The sequence below is a fragment of the Lates calcarifer genome, linkage group LG18 (assembly GCF_001640805.2).
Source record: "Lates calcarifer isolate ASB-BC8 linkage group LG18, TLL_Latcal_v3, whole genome shotgun sequence".
Classification (NCBI taxonomy): Eukaryota; Metazoa; Chordata; class Actinopteri; family Centropomidae; genus Lates; species Lates calcarifer.
Window position 1 is genome coordinate 4,908,894 of NC_066850.1, and position 12,961 is coordinate 4,921,854.

Consider the following 12,961-nt stretch of genomic DNA (forward strand, 5'->3'; position numbering starts at 1 on the left):
TCTAGTATAGTAAGGTGTCAAAAAATGTGAAAAAAATGTCATAATAGTAAGCTCATAGTATAGTAAGTCAAAAAAGAAAAAATGTCATGTATAGTAAAAAAATGGTAATCAAAAAATGTGAAAAAATGTCATAGTATAGTAAGGTGTCAAAAATGGAAAAAATGTCATAGTATAGTAAGGTGTCAAAAAATGTAAAAATGTCATAGTATAGTAAGGTGTCAAAAAAAAAAATGTCATAGTATAGTAAGACCTCAAAAAATGTGAAAAAATGTCATATTATAGTAAGGTGTCAAAAATGGTCAAAAAATGTCATAGTATAGTAAGGTGTCAAAAAATGTGAAAAAATGTCACAGTATAGTAAGGGCTCAAAAACCACCAAAAAATGTCATAGTATAGTAAGGTGTCAAAAATGGAAAAAATGTCATAGTATAGTCAAAAAATGTGAAAAAATGTCATAGTATAGTGTCAAAAATGGTCAAAAAATGTCTCAAAAAAAAAAATAATAGTAAGAAAAAATGTCATAGTATAGTAATCAAAAACCACCAAAAAAAGTCATAGTATAGTTCAAAAAATGTGAAAAAAATGTCATAGTATAGTAAGACCTCAAAAAATGTGAAAAAATGTCATAGTATGTAAGACCTCAAAAAATGTGAAAAAATGTCATAGTATAGTAAGTGTCAAAAAACCACCAAAAAATGTCATAGTATAGTAAGTCAAAAAATGTGAAAAAATGTCATAATAGTAAGGTGTGTCAAAAAATGTCATAGTATAGTAAGACCTCAAAAATGTGAAAAAATGTCATCGTCAAAAAATGGTAAGGTGTCAAAAATGGTCAAAAAATGTCATAGTATAGTGTGTCAAAAAATGGTCAAAAAATGTCAGTCAAAAATGTCATAGTATAGTAAGGTGTCAAAAAAAAAAAATGTCATAGTATAGTAAGACCTCAAAAAATGTGAAAAAATGTCATAGTATAGTAAGGTGTCAAAAAAAAAAAATGTCATAGTATAGTAAAAAAAATGTGAAAAAATGTCATAGTATAGTAAGGTGTCAAAAATGTGAAAAAATGTCATAGTATAGTAAGACCTCAAAAAATGTGAAAAAATGTCACAGTATAGTAAGGGCTCAAAAAACCAAAAAATGTCATAGTATAGTAAGACCTCAAAAAATGTGAAAAAATGTCATAGTATAGTAAGGTGTCAAAATGTCAAAAAATGTCATAGTATAGTAATGTCAAATGTCAAGTATAGTAAAAAAAAAAAAAATGTCATAGTATAGTAAGGTGTCAAAAATGGTCAAAAAATGTCATAGTATAGTAAGACCTCAAAAAATGTGAAAAAATGTCATAGTATAGTAAGGGCTCAAAAACCACCAAAAAATGTCATAGTATAGTAAGGTGTCAAAAAAAAAAAATGTCATAGTATAGTAAAAAAATGTGAAAAAATGTCATAGTATAGTAAGGTGTCAAAAAATGTGAAAAAATGTCATAGTATAGTAAGACCTCAAAAAATGTGAAAAAATGTCATAGTATAGTAAGGGTCAAAAAGAAAAATGTCATAGTATAGTAATCAAAAATGGTCAAAAAATGTCATAGTATAGTAAGACCTCAAAAAATGTGAAAAAATGTCATAGTATAGTTCAAAAAATGTGAAAAATGTCAGGTGTCAAAAACCAAAAAATGTCATAGTATAGTAAGACCTCAAAAATGTGAAAAAATGTCATAGTATAGTAAGACCTCAAAAAATGTGAAAAAATGTCACAGTATAGTAAGGGCTCAAAAAACCAAAAAATGTCATAGTATAGTAAGACCTCAAAAAATGTGAAAAAATGTCATAGTATAGTAAGGTGTCAAAAATGGTCAAAAAATGTCATAGTATAGTAACTCAAAAAATGTGAAAAATGTCATAGTATAGTAAGGGAAAAATGTCATAGTATAGTAAGACCTCAAAAAAAAAAAATGTCTCAAAAATGGTCAAAAAATGTCATAGTATAGTAATGTCAAAAAAAAAATGTCATAGTATAGTAAGGTGTCAAAAAATGTGAAAAAATGTCAGTAAGTGTCAAAAATGGTCAAAAAATGTCATAGTATAGTAAGACCTCAAAAAATGTGAAAAAATGTCATAGTATAGTAAGGTGTCAAAAATGGTCAAAAAATGTCATAGTATAGTAAGGTGTCAAAAATGTGAAAAATGTCATAGTATAGTAATCAAAAAATGTGAAAAAATGTCATAATAGTAAGGTCAAAAATGGTCAAAAAATGTCATAGTAAGACCTCAAAAAATGTGAAAAAATGTCATAGTATAGTAAGGTGTCAAAAACCACCAAAAAATGTCATAGTATAGTAAGGTGTCAAAAAATGTGAAAAAATGTCATAGTATAGTAAGTCAAAAATGTGAAAAAATGTCACAGTATAGTAAGGGCTCAAAAACCACCAAAAAATGTCATAGTATAGTAACAAAAAATGTGAAAAATGTCATAGTATAGTAAGACCTCAAAAATGTGAAAAAATGTCATAGTATAGTTCAAAATGTCATAGTATAGTAAGGTGTCAAAAATGGTCAAAAAATGTCATAGTATAGTAAGGTGTCAAAAAATGTGAAAAAATGTCATAGTATAGTAAGGTGTCAAAAAATGGTCAAAAAATGTCATAGTATAGTAAGGTGTCAAAAATGTGAAAAAATGTCTCAAAAATGTGAAAAAATGTCATAGTATAGTAAGACCTCAAAAATGTGAAAAAATGTCATATATAGTAAGGTGTCAAAAATGTCAAAAAATGTCTCAAAAAATGTGAAAAAATGTCAAGTATAGTAATCAAAAACCACAAAAAATGTCATAGTATAGTAAGGTGTCAAAAATGGTCAAAAAATGTCATAGTATAGTAAGACCTCAAAAAATGTGAAAAAATGTCATAGTATAGTAAGGTGTCAAAAATGGTCAAAAAATGTCATAAGTAAGTCAAAAAATGTGAAAAAATGTCATAGTATAGTAAGACCTCAAAAAATGTGAAAAAATGTCATAGTATAGTAAGGGTCAAAAACCACCAAAAAATGTCATAGTATAGTAAGACCTCAAAAAATGTGAAAAAATGTCCTCAAAAATGTGAAAAAATGTCATAGTATAGTAAGTCAAAAAATGTGAAAAAATGTCAGTATAGTAAGGTGTCAAAAAACAAAATGTCATAGTATAGTAAGTCAAAAAATGTGAAAAAATGTCATAGTAAGGTGTCAAAAAATGTCAAAAAATGTCATAGTATAGTAAGACCTCAAAAAAAAAAAATGTCATAGTATAGTAAGGTGTCAAAAATGGTCAAAAAATGTCATAGTAAGTGTCAAAAATGTGAAAAATGTCATAGTATAGTAAGGTGACCAAAAATGTCATAGTAGAGGAAGCATGAAAAAATGGTCAAAAGATGTCATAGTATAGAAGCAGAAAAATGGTCAAAAAATGTCATAGTATAAGTAAGGCTGAAAAATGTGTAAAAAATTTCATAAGGTCACCCTTCATGTATAGTATGTGGTCAAAAATGCACAAAAAATGTCATAGTATAGTAAGGGGTCCAAAAACCACCAAAAAATGTCATAGTATAGTAAGGCAAAAACCACCAAAAAATGTCATAGTATTGTAAGGCATGAAAAATGGTTAAAAAATTTCATAGTATAGTAAGGGGTCAAAATTGGTCAAAAGAAGTCATAGGTATAGTAAGGTGTCAAAAACCACCCAAAAATGTCACAGTATAGTATGTTGTCAAAAATGGTCAAAAAATGTCATAGTATAGTAAGGGGTCAAAAACCACCAAAAAATGTCATAGTATAGTAGGGGGTCAAAAATGGTCAAAAAATGTCATAGTATAGTAAGGGGTCAAAAACCACCAAAAAATGTCATAGTATAGTATGTTGTCAAAAATGGTCAAAAAAATGTCATAGTAAAGGGTCAAAAATTGTCAAAAAATGTCATAGTAGAGGAAGGCATGAAAAATGGTCAAAAAATGTCATAGTAGAGGAAGGCATGAAAAATGGTCAAAAGATGTCATAGTAGAGGAAGGCATGAAAAATGGTCAAAAAATGTCATAGTATAGTAAGGCATGAAAAATGGTTAAAAAAATTTCATAGTATAGTAAGGGGTCAAAAACCACCAAAAAATGTCATAGTATAGTATGTTGTCAAAAATGGTCAAAAAATGTCATAGTATAGTAAGGGGTCAAAAACCACCAAAAAATGTCATAGTATTGTAAGGCATGAAAAATGGTTAAAAAATTTCATAGTATAGTAAGGGGTCAAAATTGGTCAAAATAAGTCATAGTATAGTAAGGGGTCAAAAACCACCCAAAAATGTCACAGTATAGTATGTTGTCAAAAATGGTCAAAAAATGTCATAGTAAAGGGTCAAAAATTGTCAAAAAATGTCATAGTAGAGGAAGGCATGAAAAATGGTCAAAAAATGTCATAGTATATAGTAAGGCATGAAAAATGGTTAAAAAATTTCATAGTATAGTAAGGGGTCAAAAATGGTCAAAATAAGTCATAGTATAGTAAGGGGTCAAAAATGGTCAAAAAATGTCATAGTATAGGAAGGGGTCAAAAACAACCAAAAAACGCCATAGAAGAGTAAGAGTAAGAAGAATGACACTGAATAGTTTTTGGACCCAGATCTGTTCAAACAACACTGAACATAGCACTGCAGCATCTTGAAAACAGGAGAGACTCAGTCATTTACAGACAGTAGTTAAGTAGTTGCAGTTCCTCAGGCCAACCTGTTAACAGAGCCAGGCGGGATAATGACTAAATCCTGAGTCCTCACTGGCTGTCATTTTTCATTTTGAACTAGAGAGCCATTAGCATGTCATGTAACTAGTTAGCAATTTGGCTCTCACTAGTTAACCAATAAGATTAAGAGAGGCTTAAACTCGTGTTGTGAGTCAGTGTAAAGCCGTGTGTGTGTTTTGGTTCTTACTTTGAGCGTCTTGTTGAGCTGTTTGTCTTGTTCTTCCAGGTGAGTGCACTCTTTCTTCAGCTCGTTGTTTCTTCTCAGCAGCCGTCGCTTCTCCTCCTGCCTCACTGCTCACACACAAACACATACTTCATCAGCACATGAACAAACAACAAAACAACACATTTGGTCTTGAATAAAGAGATAAACTCGTTCTCACCTGTCTTGTGTGTAACGTAGGACTGAACAAAGTTCTGTGGCCACGACATGTTCTCCTTATTCAGAACCTGAGAACCAGATACAATTACTTTACTGTGTTGACATTAACAGATACTGTATGTTACTCATAACTGTAACATCCTGAATGTTTTTCAAAATAAAACATCTGAAACTTCTTAAATGACTTCGTCAAGTTTTTCTTTAACCTAAACTGTGATTGCAGCCTCAGAGATCAAACTTACAAATGATCCTTTAAAGGATAATTTTAACACTTGCTCCAGTGTACTAGCTTTGTGTAAACTTGATCTTTTGAGTGTTGTTAAACGTGTAAAATAATGTTAAATAATGGGTGTTAGAGCTGCATACTTAAAGCAAATGTTCAAGTATTTTGGGAAATATGCTTGCCAAGAGGAAGATGTTTGCCACAGCCAGCAGCTGGTTTGCTTAGCCTGGCTCTGTTCAAAGGAAACAAACCCAGCTAACAGCTCCTCCTGTTATCAGACTTTATGCTAAGCTGAGCTAACTTACTCTCTGCAAGAAAATGCTTTGTGCTTCTTTAAAACGGTTGCACACAAACACTAACAGCAGCTTTTTAGTGTTTAGCATTTGTTGGACCAGGTAATAAACTGGGGGTCCTACCTTCTTCTGACACTTGGGGCAGTACCAGGGGCCTCTGGGCGGGGTTTTGAGCGGCGGGTGCAGGCAGTTGGGGTGGAAGGCTCGGGGGCAGTTGTGGCAAGGCTGCATTTCACCGTCCTCCTTACAGATGGCACAGTGGTCGTCATGCTCCAAGTCCTCCTGTCAGAAGACGAACAATCATCAGGGAACTCACTTTAACAGTGGTTTTAAAGAATTCAGTGATATCTGTTTATTTCTGCAGGACAAAAAACAACTTCTCTTTAATAATTTTAACAATAATTATTACTTCAAAATGGATAAACATGTTTAAGGTTCAGTTTAGTGGAGAAATAAGTGAATGTCAGGAACATAAAACTGTGTTAATGAAGCAGCAGTGAAATGAGTGTCAACAGGTATCAACAGGACTGTGAAGAAAAGTTAAATAAAATCTGATTTTAAAATCTAATTTCTTCCCTGTTCTGAGAATGGTTCTGTGGTGTTTAGGCTGCACAGGTGTGGTGTCATGTGACCTACCTTCCAGCAGAAGTCCTCAGAGTCTGGCATGTCAGTGGAAGCAGAGCAGATGTTAGTGGCAGCAAACACAGGCGGGTTAAAGGTGAAGACATGCAGCAATAAAACAGCAGAGGAAGAACAAACAGTGACACGGCTCAAAATTACCACTGACGATTACTGACCTGCTTCTTAACGAATCAATTAAAGCGAGTCCTGACATGTCAATTAAAGCCTAACGAGTTCATGAATGAATCTTTATCATTATCAACTGTTCTTCCTTCAGAATAATCTTTGTTTCCTAAAATTATTTAATAAATGTTGAACTTAAAGGTCTTGATGTTTCAAAATAAGAGCTCTGGCCAGTTAGTGATGTTTTACTACTTAATGTCTTTTCAAAATAAATGACAAAATGTTCTTTTGTTTCTGTTTTTACCACAAATAAACCAAACTGTGACTGACTGAGGAGTGCAGATACGAAAAAAAAACCTCTGCTCGCTCTTTAAATAATTTCAGGGCTTTAAATCGGTCTCAGCTGATGGTGATGTGTTTTACCTCGTGCTGACAGGAAGAGCGAGCTGTTCAGGTAATGTGACGCCAGGCGTTTACGCTGCAGAGAAAAAAAGAAAGAAAATTAGTGTGAACTAAAAATCTAATAATTTAAAATCAGGATAAACTGAGCTTGGTGTGGTTGGATTTTATTTTTCTGACCTCTGGTTCGAACAGGCCGCTGTAGGCCGGGTTGGCTGTGCTTCGTCTCTTCCTCTCCTGTCTCTTCATCTGGATTTCTGTTCACAAGAGAAGAAAAAAAATCTCAATTGATTAAACATCTGCAGGTTTTACTGTGTTACCTGAATGTTCAGAAATCACTGCTGTTTGTGGTCTGAACCGTCAGCTCCAGTGCCTCAAATCAAACGCACCCAATCAACTCCACGGGCGAAGAACAGTTTCAGATCTGATGTATTTTTCTCTGAATTTACTTATATGCTTATTTTTCATGTTTAACCATTTGCACATGTTCAGCTTAGATGACAGCAGAGAAGACTGGACATTTATTATTCACCTTTCTCCACTAAAATTTAAATAAATGAGTTTTTATCAGATATTTTGAAGGACATCAGCCTATATAACAATTTAACCTTAAAATCTCAGCTTCAGAATCACTGTGATGGTTCAGTGTAACAGGGAGAATGGAGCCTCTGTCTGAACACCTGTTGTTGCTCAGTGTAACTTTGCTTTTTCAGGCACGATCTCCCTCTAACTGAGTGATAGTCAGCCTGAACGTGTTTCTCAAAAAAATTTACCTTCCAGGTGTTCTGTGGTGACGAGGCCGAGGGCGACCATGAAGGCGATTTTCTGTAAGAGACACAGAGAGGAGACGTTAACGACGAGGTGAAGCGTTGGAGCCTGAAGGACTCTCAGTGACTGATTGGAGAGTTCTTCACTGAAGAGCGAAAAATATTCACAACTCTTCGCTGTGGAGTGAAATAACAACAGACAATCTGCTGCTTCACTGTCTGTTATCATCACAAACTCTGAGTTAACGAGCTGCTTCCACAGCAGAGTGAATTATGAGACTGTTTCTCATGAAAAGACCTGTTTATCTTCTGAGTGGTTTCTTTTTTTAAGTTGGTTTTAGTTTAAAAAAATCAGAATCTCCAATGTTTAGCTGTGTGTCTGTGATCAGAAGATTTAAATTAAGTAAAATTTAAATTTAAATTAAATTAAAAAAAAATATTCAACATGTGATTAAACCAAACTAATAAAACTTTAAATAAACTTTATTTTGTGTTTTTTCACCTCTGGGTCCTCGTCTTTCTTCTGGGAGGGGGACTTTGGTTCGGGCGGGGCCTCCTGTGATGGGAGATCAGCCTGGGTCCCCGGGGACCCGTCAGTGCTGCTGGGGGCCTGCGGCTGGATTATTATCACCTGAAAACACGAGAGGGAAAGGTCAGATTATGAAACCACAGCAGGTGTTAGGTGAGCGATCAGATCTCTGACGGTTCAGACTCGGTGTTGGAGGAGACACCAGCCTTGTTGTCAGCGCTGAAGAGCAGTGGCTGCACCTTGACGGCCTCGCTGACGGTGGACACCCCGTTGCCGGTGGCGGGCGAGGCGGCAATGATGGCGTACGCCACGCCGGGTCCAGCCGAGGCGTGCTGGGCGGGACCACCAGAGTCCGGGCCCACTGAGGGCCCGTGGGGAGGGGCCGGGGGCGGCGGCGAGGCGTCGCTCTGGCCGTTGGGCTGGTGCTCGGGACTGAAGGTGCTGTTGGCGGTGGGCAGGGTGGGGCCCTGGCTCTTAGGACTGACCACGGCTGTGGCCCTCTGCAGGCTGAGAGGCTGCAGCTCCTGACAGGGACTGTGGGGAAGGCTGTCCGGGATCTGGGTCTTTGGCCTGACCTGCAGGACCAGGATGAAAACTGGGTTCAACAAACACAGACAACTGAGGACCCTGCTCCTAAAACCTCCATATTCATCCTGAACTTCAGACAAAGGTGGAAATTATCTGTCTCTGGCCTCCACACTCAGACTGTCTGACTGAATTTCAAAATAAAACACAACTAAATAATCCTGTTTTATTTGTAGAATTAATGTGAATTAGTTTCCAACAAGCTTCAGCTCCGTCTCCTCCTTAGTTTTAAACCAGAAACCAGACGAGCAGATTATTGTTTAACTTTTCTGATGTAAACTGATCATATCTCAGAATACTGTAGGTGACATAAAGAGTCAGAGTTGAGTCTTTACAGAAAATATTTGGATCAGTGGCTCATATCAGATCATCTCTGCTGTTTGCTGCCGCCTGGTGGACATCTGCTCACACTGGAGCCACTGTTTTAGCCTCTTCAGTTTACATCTTTGAGGAATCATTCAGCTTCTTGTAATTTTTTAAAGCCTTCTGCAGTGATTTAGAGTTTTGACAGAGTGTTTTAAATTTGTTGACATTTATCAGGGACAGAACGATGCAGTCCATCAAGTGTCCAACATGAAGATATTAGAAGTTAAGGTGTGAAAGAGAAACAACATCATGGGTGTTCCTAATAAACTGATTAGAGCCTGTGTGTGTGTGTGTGTGTGTGTGTGTGTGTTACCTGAGGTAGCACAGTGGCTGCTTGTCCTGCCAGCCGGTGCAGGGAGCTGACTTGAGGCACCTTGATGGGCACAGCAGTGAGAGTTCCCACCATCTGAAAGACACCCGAACGCACTAGTTAACACCTGAAGCCTTCACAGACCAGTACAGACCAGTATGACTCCACCCCAAACCACAGGAGCCAGGAAACAACTACCTGACAAAATTCATCCTGTTGTTATTGTAGTAACCAACTTCAACCTCTAGGGGAACTCACTTTGATTACTGGACACAGTTGCATGCTGGGAAATCCACCACAAAAGTAGAAAAGTAGTAGAAGAAAAACACTGTACCATCCAATCTAAATTAATCAAATAACAGTCATAAATTCATCTTCAGTAAAATAAATCCTGATGTTTGAACATGAGACCGAACGACTTTCTGAGGCTTATTATTTTTCAGTGTAAGCTGCTTTTCCTCCGCCCCTGATGGAGCAGGAAGACGAAGAAGCTGCGATTCACATCCAAGAATAACAGTTTTAACTCCCCACGAAGAGCCGTCTGGACTCCTAATGAGAATCTGCACCTTTCATTCGTCTTCCTGCGTTAAATCACCGTCAGCTGCTTCACACAGATGGAAGCAGGCGACATTAACAGAGCTTTAATTCACCTCTGTGGACGGAGTTTGTCTGGTTTAACCTCTGACCACTCTAATTAAACTCTGAGCTTCATTATAAACTCATGAAGAAGATGAAGAAGAAACAGCCTTTTTCTGTCTCTACACTTGTCACCTGACATTAAAAATAAAATCAAAGCAGCTGAAGCCTCCAACTCTTTAAACTCTTTAGGTTTTTTTTTTTTTTTTTTGCTTAATCTGACACCAGCAACTCATTTTCCTGCCGATGAGAGAAACTGGAGATAATAAATACTAAAGAATATGATAAATAATAAGTAATAAATTCAATAAAGGGAATCTGAGCTTGAAAAACAGTGAACAGAAAATCAGAAATGTCTCTTCTGTTTTTCCTGTCACATGGTGACTGCAGCTTCAAGTTAAACTTGTGTCTCAGTCAAACTGGTGCAAATATTCAGCTGTATAAAAGAATAATTCTTAATTATATCATTAATTAATCATTAAGCACAACCTGGACCAGGATGGCTGACTTAAAAAATTTAATACTAATTAATGTATGAATTTTACATCAGGTTCTGATCCTGAGACTTTTTAAAGGTGATTCAATGCTTTTCAAGACTTTTTCCAGGCCTCTGTGTCAGCTGACAGAAAATAAAAAGAAATCAGAAAAATAAAAAGGAGAAAACTTTTCTCCCCCTCCCCTCCTCTCCTCCTCCTTTTCTTCTTCTGTGAAAATCCCTTCATTTCATTGTATTGTGCTGCAGAGCGGCTCGGTGAGAAGAGGAGGGGGGGGGGGAGGAGGTGGCCAAGGCCTGTTCCCATGGCAACTGCCGAGATGAAAATTCTTGCAGTGCAAGGGCTTTCATTTTTGTAATTGCTGCTTCTTTTTCTCCAAACCTAAGCACCTTCTCTTTAGGGGGCCTCCTCCTCCTCCCTCCTCTCTCCTCTCCAGCGTGAGCAGTGAACACAACCTTGGACCAGTGATTTCCTGTTCTTTTAAAAATGAATTTTCTTTCTTTCTTTTTTTCAAATACCAAAGTCAATACCACGGGTGAGACAGATGACAGCTCGGCAGCAAACACTGACAATCCTCCTCCGCCTCCTCCATCCATCCTCCCCCAAGTCTCACAGACCTGCTGTGATAAACTGGAGGGGGGCGAGGGTGTCATTTTGTCACTTTAAAATGTGGATTTAAACAGGCTACAGTGTGTATATGTTGTAGTGTATACGAGTGGAAACATATGGAAGGTATATGCTGCTTTCTCCTGAGGACTGAGGATAGGAGCCTGATGGAGCTACGCTAACAGTTTTCCCCCGCTTACAGTCTTTGTGCTAAGCTAAAGCTAAACGCCTCGTTGACCATGGCACAACCAGATCTGATTCTGTATCCTAGATCATCTTTATTACTCAATGGAGTCTGGTAGAGATATATAGTGATGTTTCTGGGTAAACAAAAAGGATCTTGCTCTTTAATAAAAAGGTCTATCTCTGTAGGAATCTTTTAAGTTTGGTTAAAGCATGAAGGAAAGAGAGAGGATGGCTGTCAAGGTAAAGATGGAGTCTGAAGGTGATGGTGCAGAGTTTTGAGCAGCAACTGAGAGAATGAATTCCAAGGTACAAAATGAGTCTCCTTTACAGGGCGTCTGGGCTCAGCTTTAGAGATAGAAGTACTGGCTTAAACCAGGGGACAGGGACATCTGGGCCACAGCGACTTATCTTCATTGAAGTCTGCACAAATCATGAAGAATATGTAGTGACAGAGGATTTCCTTCTCCCTCAGTCGAGGTCTTTACAGGTTTATTCAGTTCCTGGCGACAAAAAAACAAACCAGAATCTGAACAGGGCCAAATCTAAGTGTTTACCTGCCTCATCTGAGTGTTTTCTCCTCATTAAATACAGATCGAGGACACTACCTCTTCACATTTATCTTTATTTGATCATGTTTCCATCCTACTGCTGCTGCTCTCTCCTTTCCTTGTGAGTCTACAATGACAAATAAAGTGTCTTATGTCTCGTTTCTGAAATCACTGATGCAGCAGTATTTTATGAATTCCTGAGAGATGAAACCAGCTCTGTAAAGCTTTCTATTATTTCCAGTTAAACGATGAGAAAGTGGATCAGATCAGACGGCAAGACCAGAAAATAAACTGTTGAATTTTGACGTATGAAAAGAAAAACATCCGGTCGAGGTGGAGACAGACAGGAGGAGGAGAAGGAGAGAGAAAGAGATAAAAACTTGATGGTGGAGGGTGTGTCGAGGCTCAGAGTTTACCATCAATGGTCCTGTCATCGCAGCAGGAGGAAGAGGAGGAAGAGGAGGAAGAGGAGGAAGAGGAGGAGGAGGAGGAGGACGTGCAAACGCAGCAGTTGAGGACAAAATGCAACGACAGAGCAGAGACGACATGTTTCATCTGTGAGAAAGTCTTTTTTTCTTCTCGAGAATTGTTGTTTTACTCATCTGTGGTTACTAACTCTTGTGTATACCTTAAAAACTTGCTTTGAGGTCCTTGGAGGACAAAAATGTCCCATCAAATAAACATTATACATTAATATTTGAACATAACCACTGAATTTTTTTTACCAATATCAGCCTTCATCATAACTACCAAACATTAATTCATTTTCAGGATTTTTACCATTTAAATCAAAGTTTGTTTGCATTAAGGCTCTGGTTTTTATGAATCATTATCCATACACTTTGATGGATTATCACCAAAAACAATGCCATGAAAACCACTTGGTATTGGCTCATATTGACATGCACCCTACAAAGATGCAAATTACACACATCTTCAAAGCTCAATAGCAGACAGAAATGTACTTCATGTATGAGGTTGAATGACTTAGGGAAAACTTCATACACAAACTCAAAACAACTAACTGAACTAAAACAGAGAACTTTGTCTCTGTTTTTCCTGTAATGAAAACCCTTTCCAGCAAACTACCAGGCAATAAAAGACCTGTAAAATATAAAGTTTGATTTCTAGTA

The 12,961-nt window shown here is 36.8% G+C and overlaps 1 protein-coding gene and 1 long non-coding RNA gene across 6 annotated transcripts in view; one reads left to right on the forward strand and one right to left on the reverse strand.

The window, feature by feature from the left end:
* Window positions 1-12,961, reverse strand: part of phf21b (PHD finger protein 21B) — a 96,993-nt gene that overhangs the window by 15,297 nt on the left and 68,735 nt on the right. For all 3 annotated transcript variants that reach the window (XM_051077609.1, XM_051077607.1, XM_051077608.1), the window contains 10 exons: window positions 9,362-9,454; window positions 8,337-8,672; window positions 8,071-8,199; window positions 7,575-7,626; window positions 6,982-7,058; window positions 6,826-6,880; window positions 6,295-6,317; window positions 5,782-5,940; window positions 5,144-5,210; window positions 4,948-5,051 (listed from right to left, as the gene is read on the reverse strand). In XM_051077609.1, the coding sequence (XP_050933566.1) occupies window positions 4,948-5,051; window positions 5,144-5,210; window positions 5,782-5,940; window positions 6,295-6,317; window positions 6,826-6,880; window positions 6,982-7,058; window positions 7,575-7,626; window positions 8,071-8,199; window positions 8,337-8,672; window positions 9,362-9,454 (1,095 nt within the window). The remainder of the gene's footprint in view (window positions 1-4,947; window positions 5,052-5,143; window positions 5,211-5,781; window positions 5,941-6,294; window positions 6,318-6,825; window positions 6,881-6,981; window positions 7,059-7,574; window positions 7,627-8,070; window positions 8,200-8,336; window positions 8,673-9,361; window positions 9,455-12,961) is intronic.
* On the forward strand, window positions 918-2,941 carry LOC127143527 (uncharacterized). Of its 3 annotated transcripts, none has more exons than XR_007815040.1 (4): window positions 918-978; window positions 1,459-1,535; window positions 2,056-2,168; window positions 2,843-2,941. It is a non-coding gene; the product is annotated as an uncharacterized LOC127143527 (long non-coding RNA). The 3 variants fall into 3 exon arrangements; XR_007815039.1 differs by lacking the exon at window positions 2,843-2,941 and adding an exon at window positions 2,268-2,375; XR_007815041.1 differs by lacking the exons at window positions 918-978; window positions 2,843-2,941 and adding exons at window positions 1,132-1,193; window positions 2,268-2,375.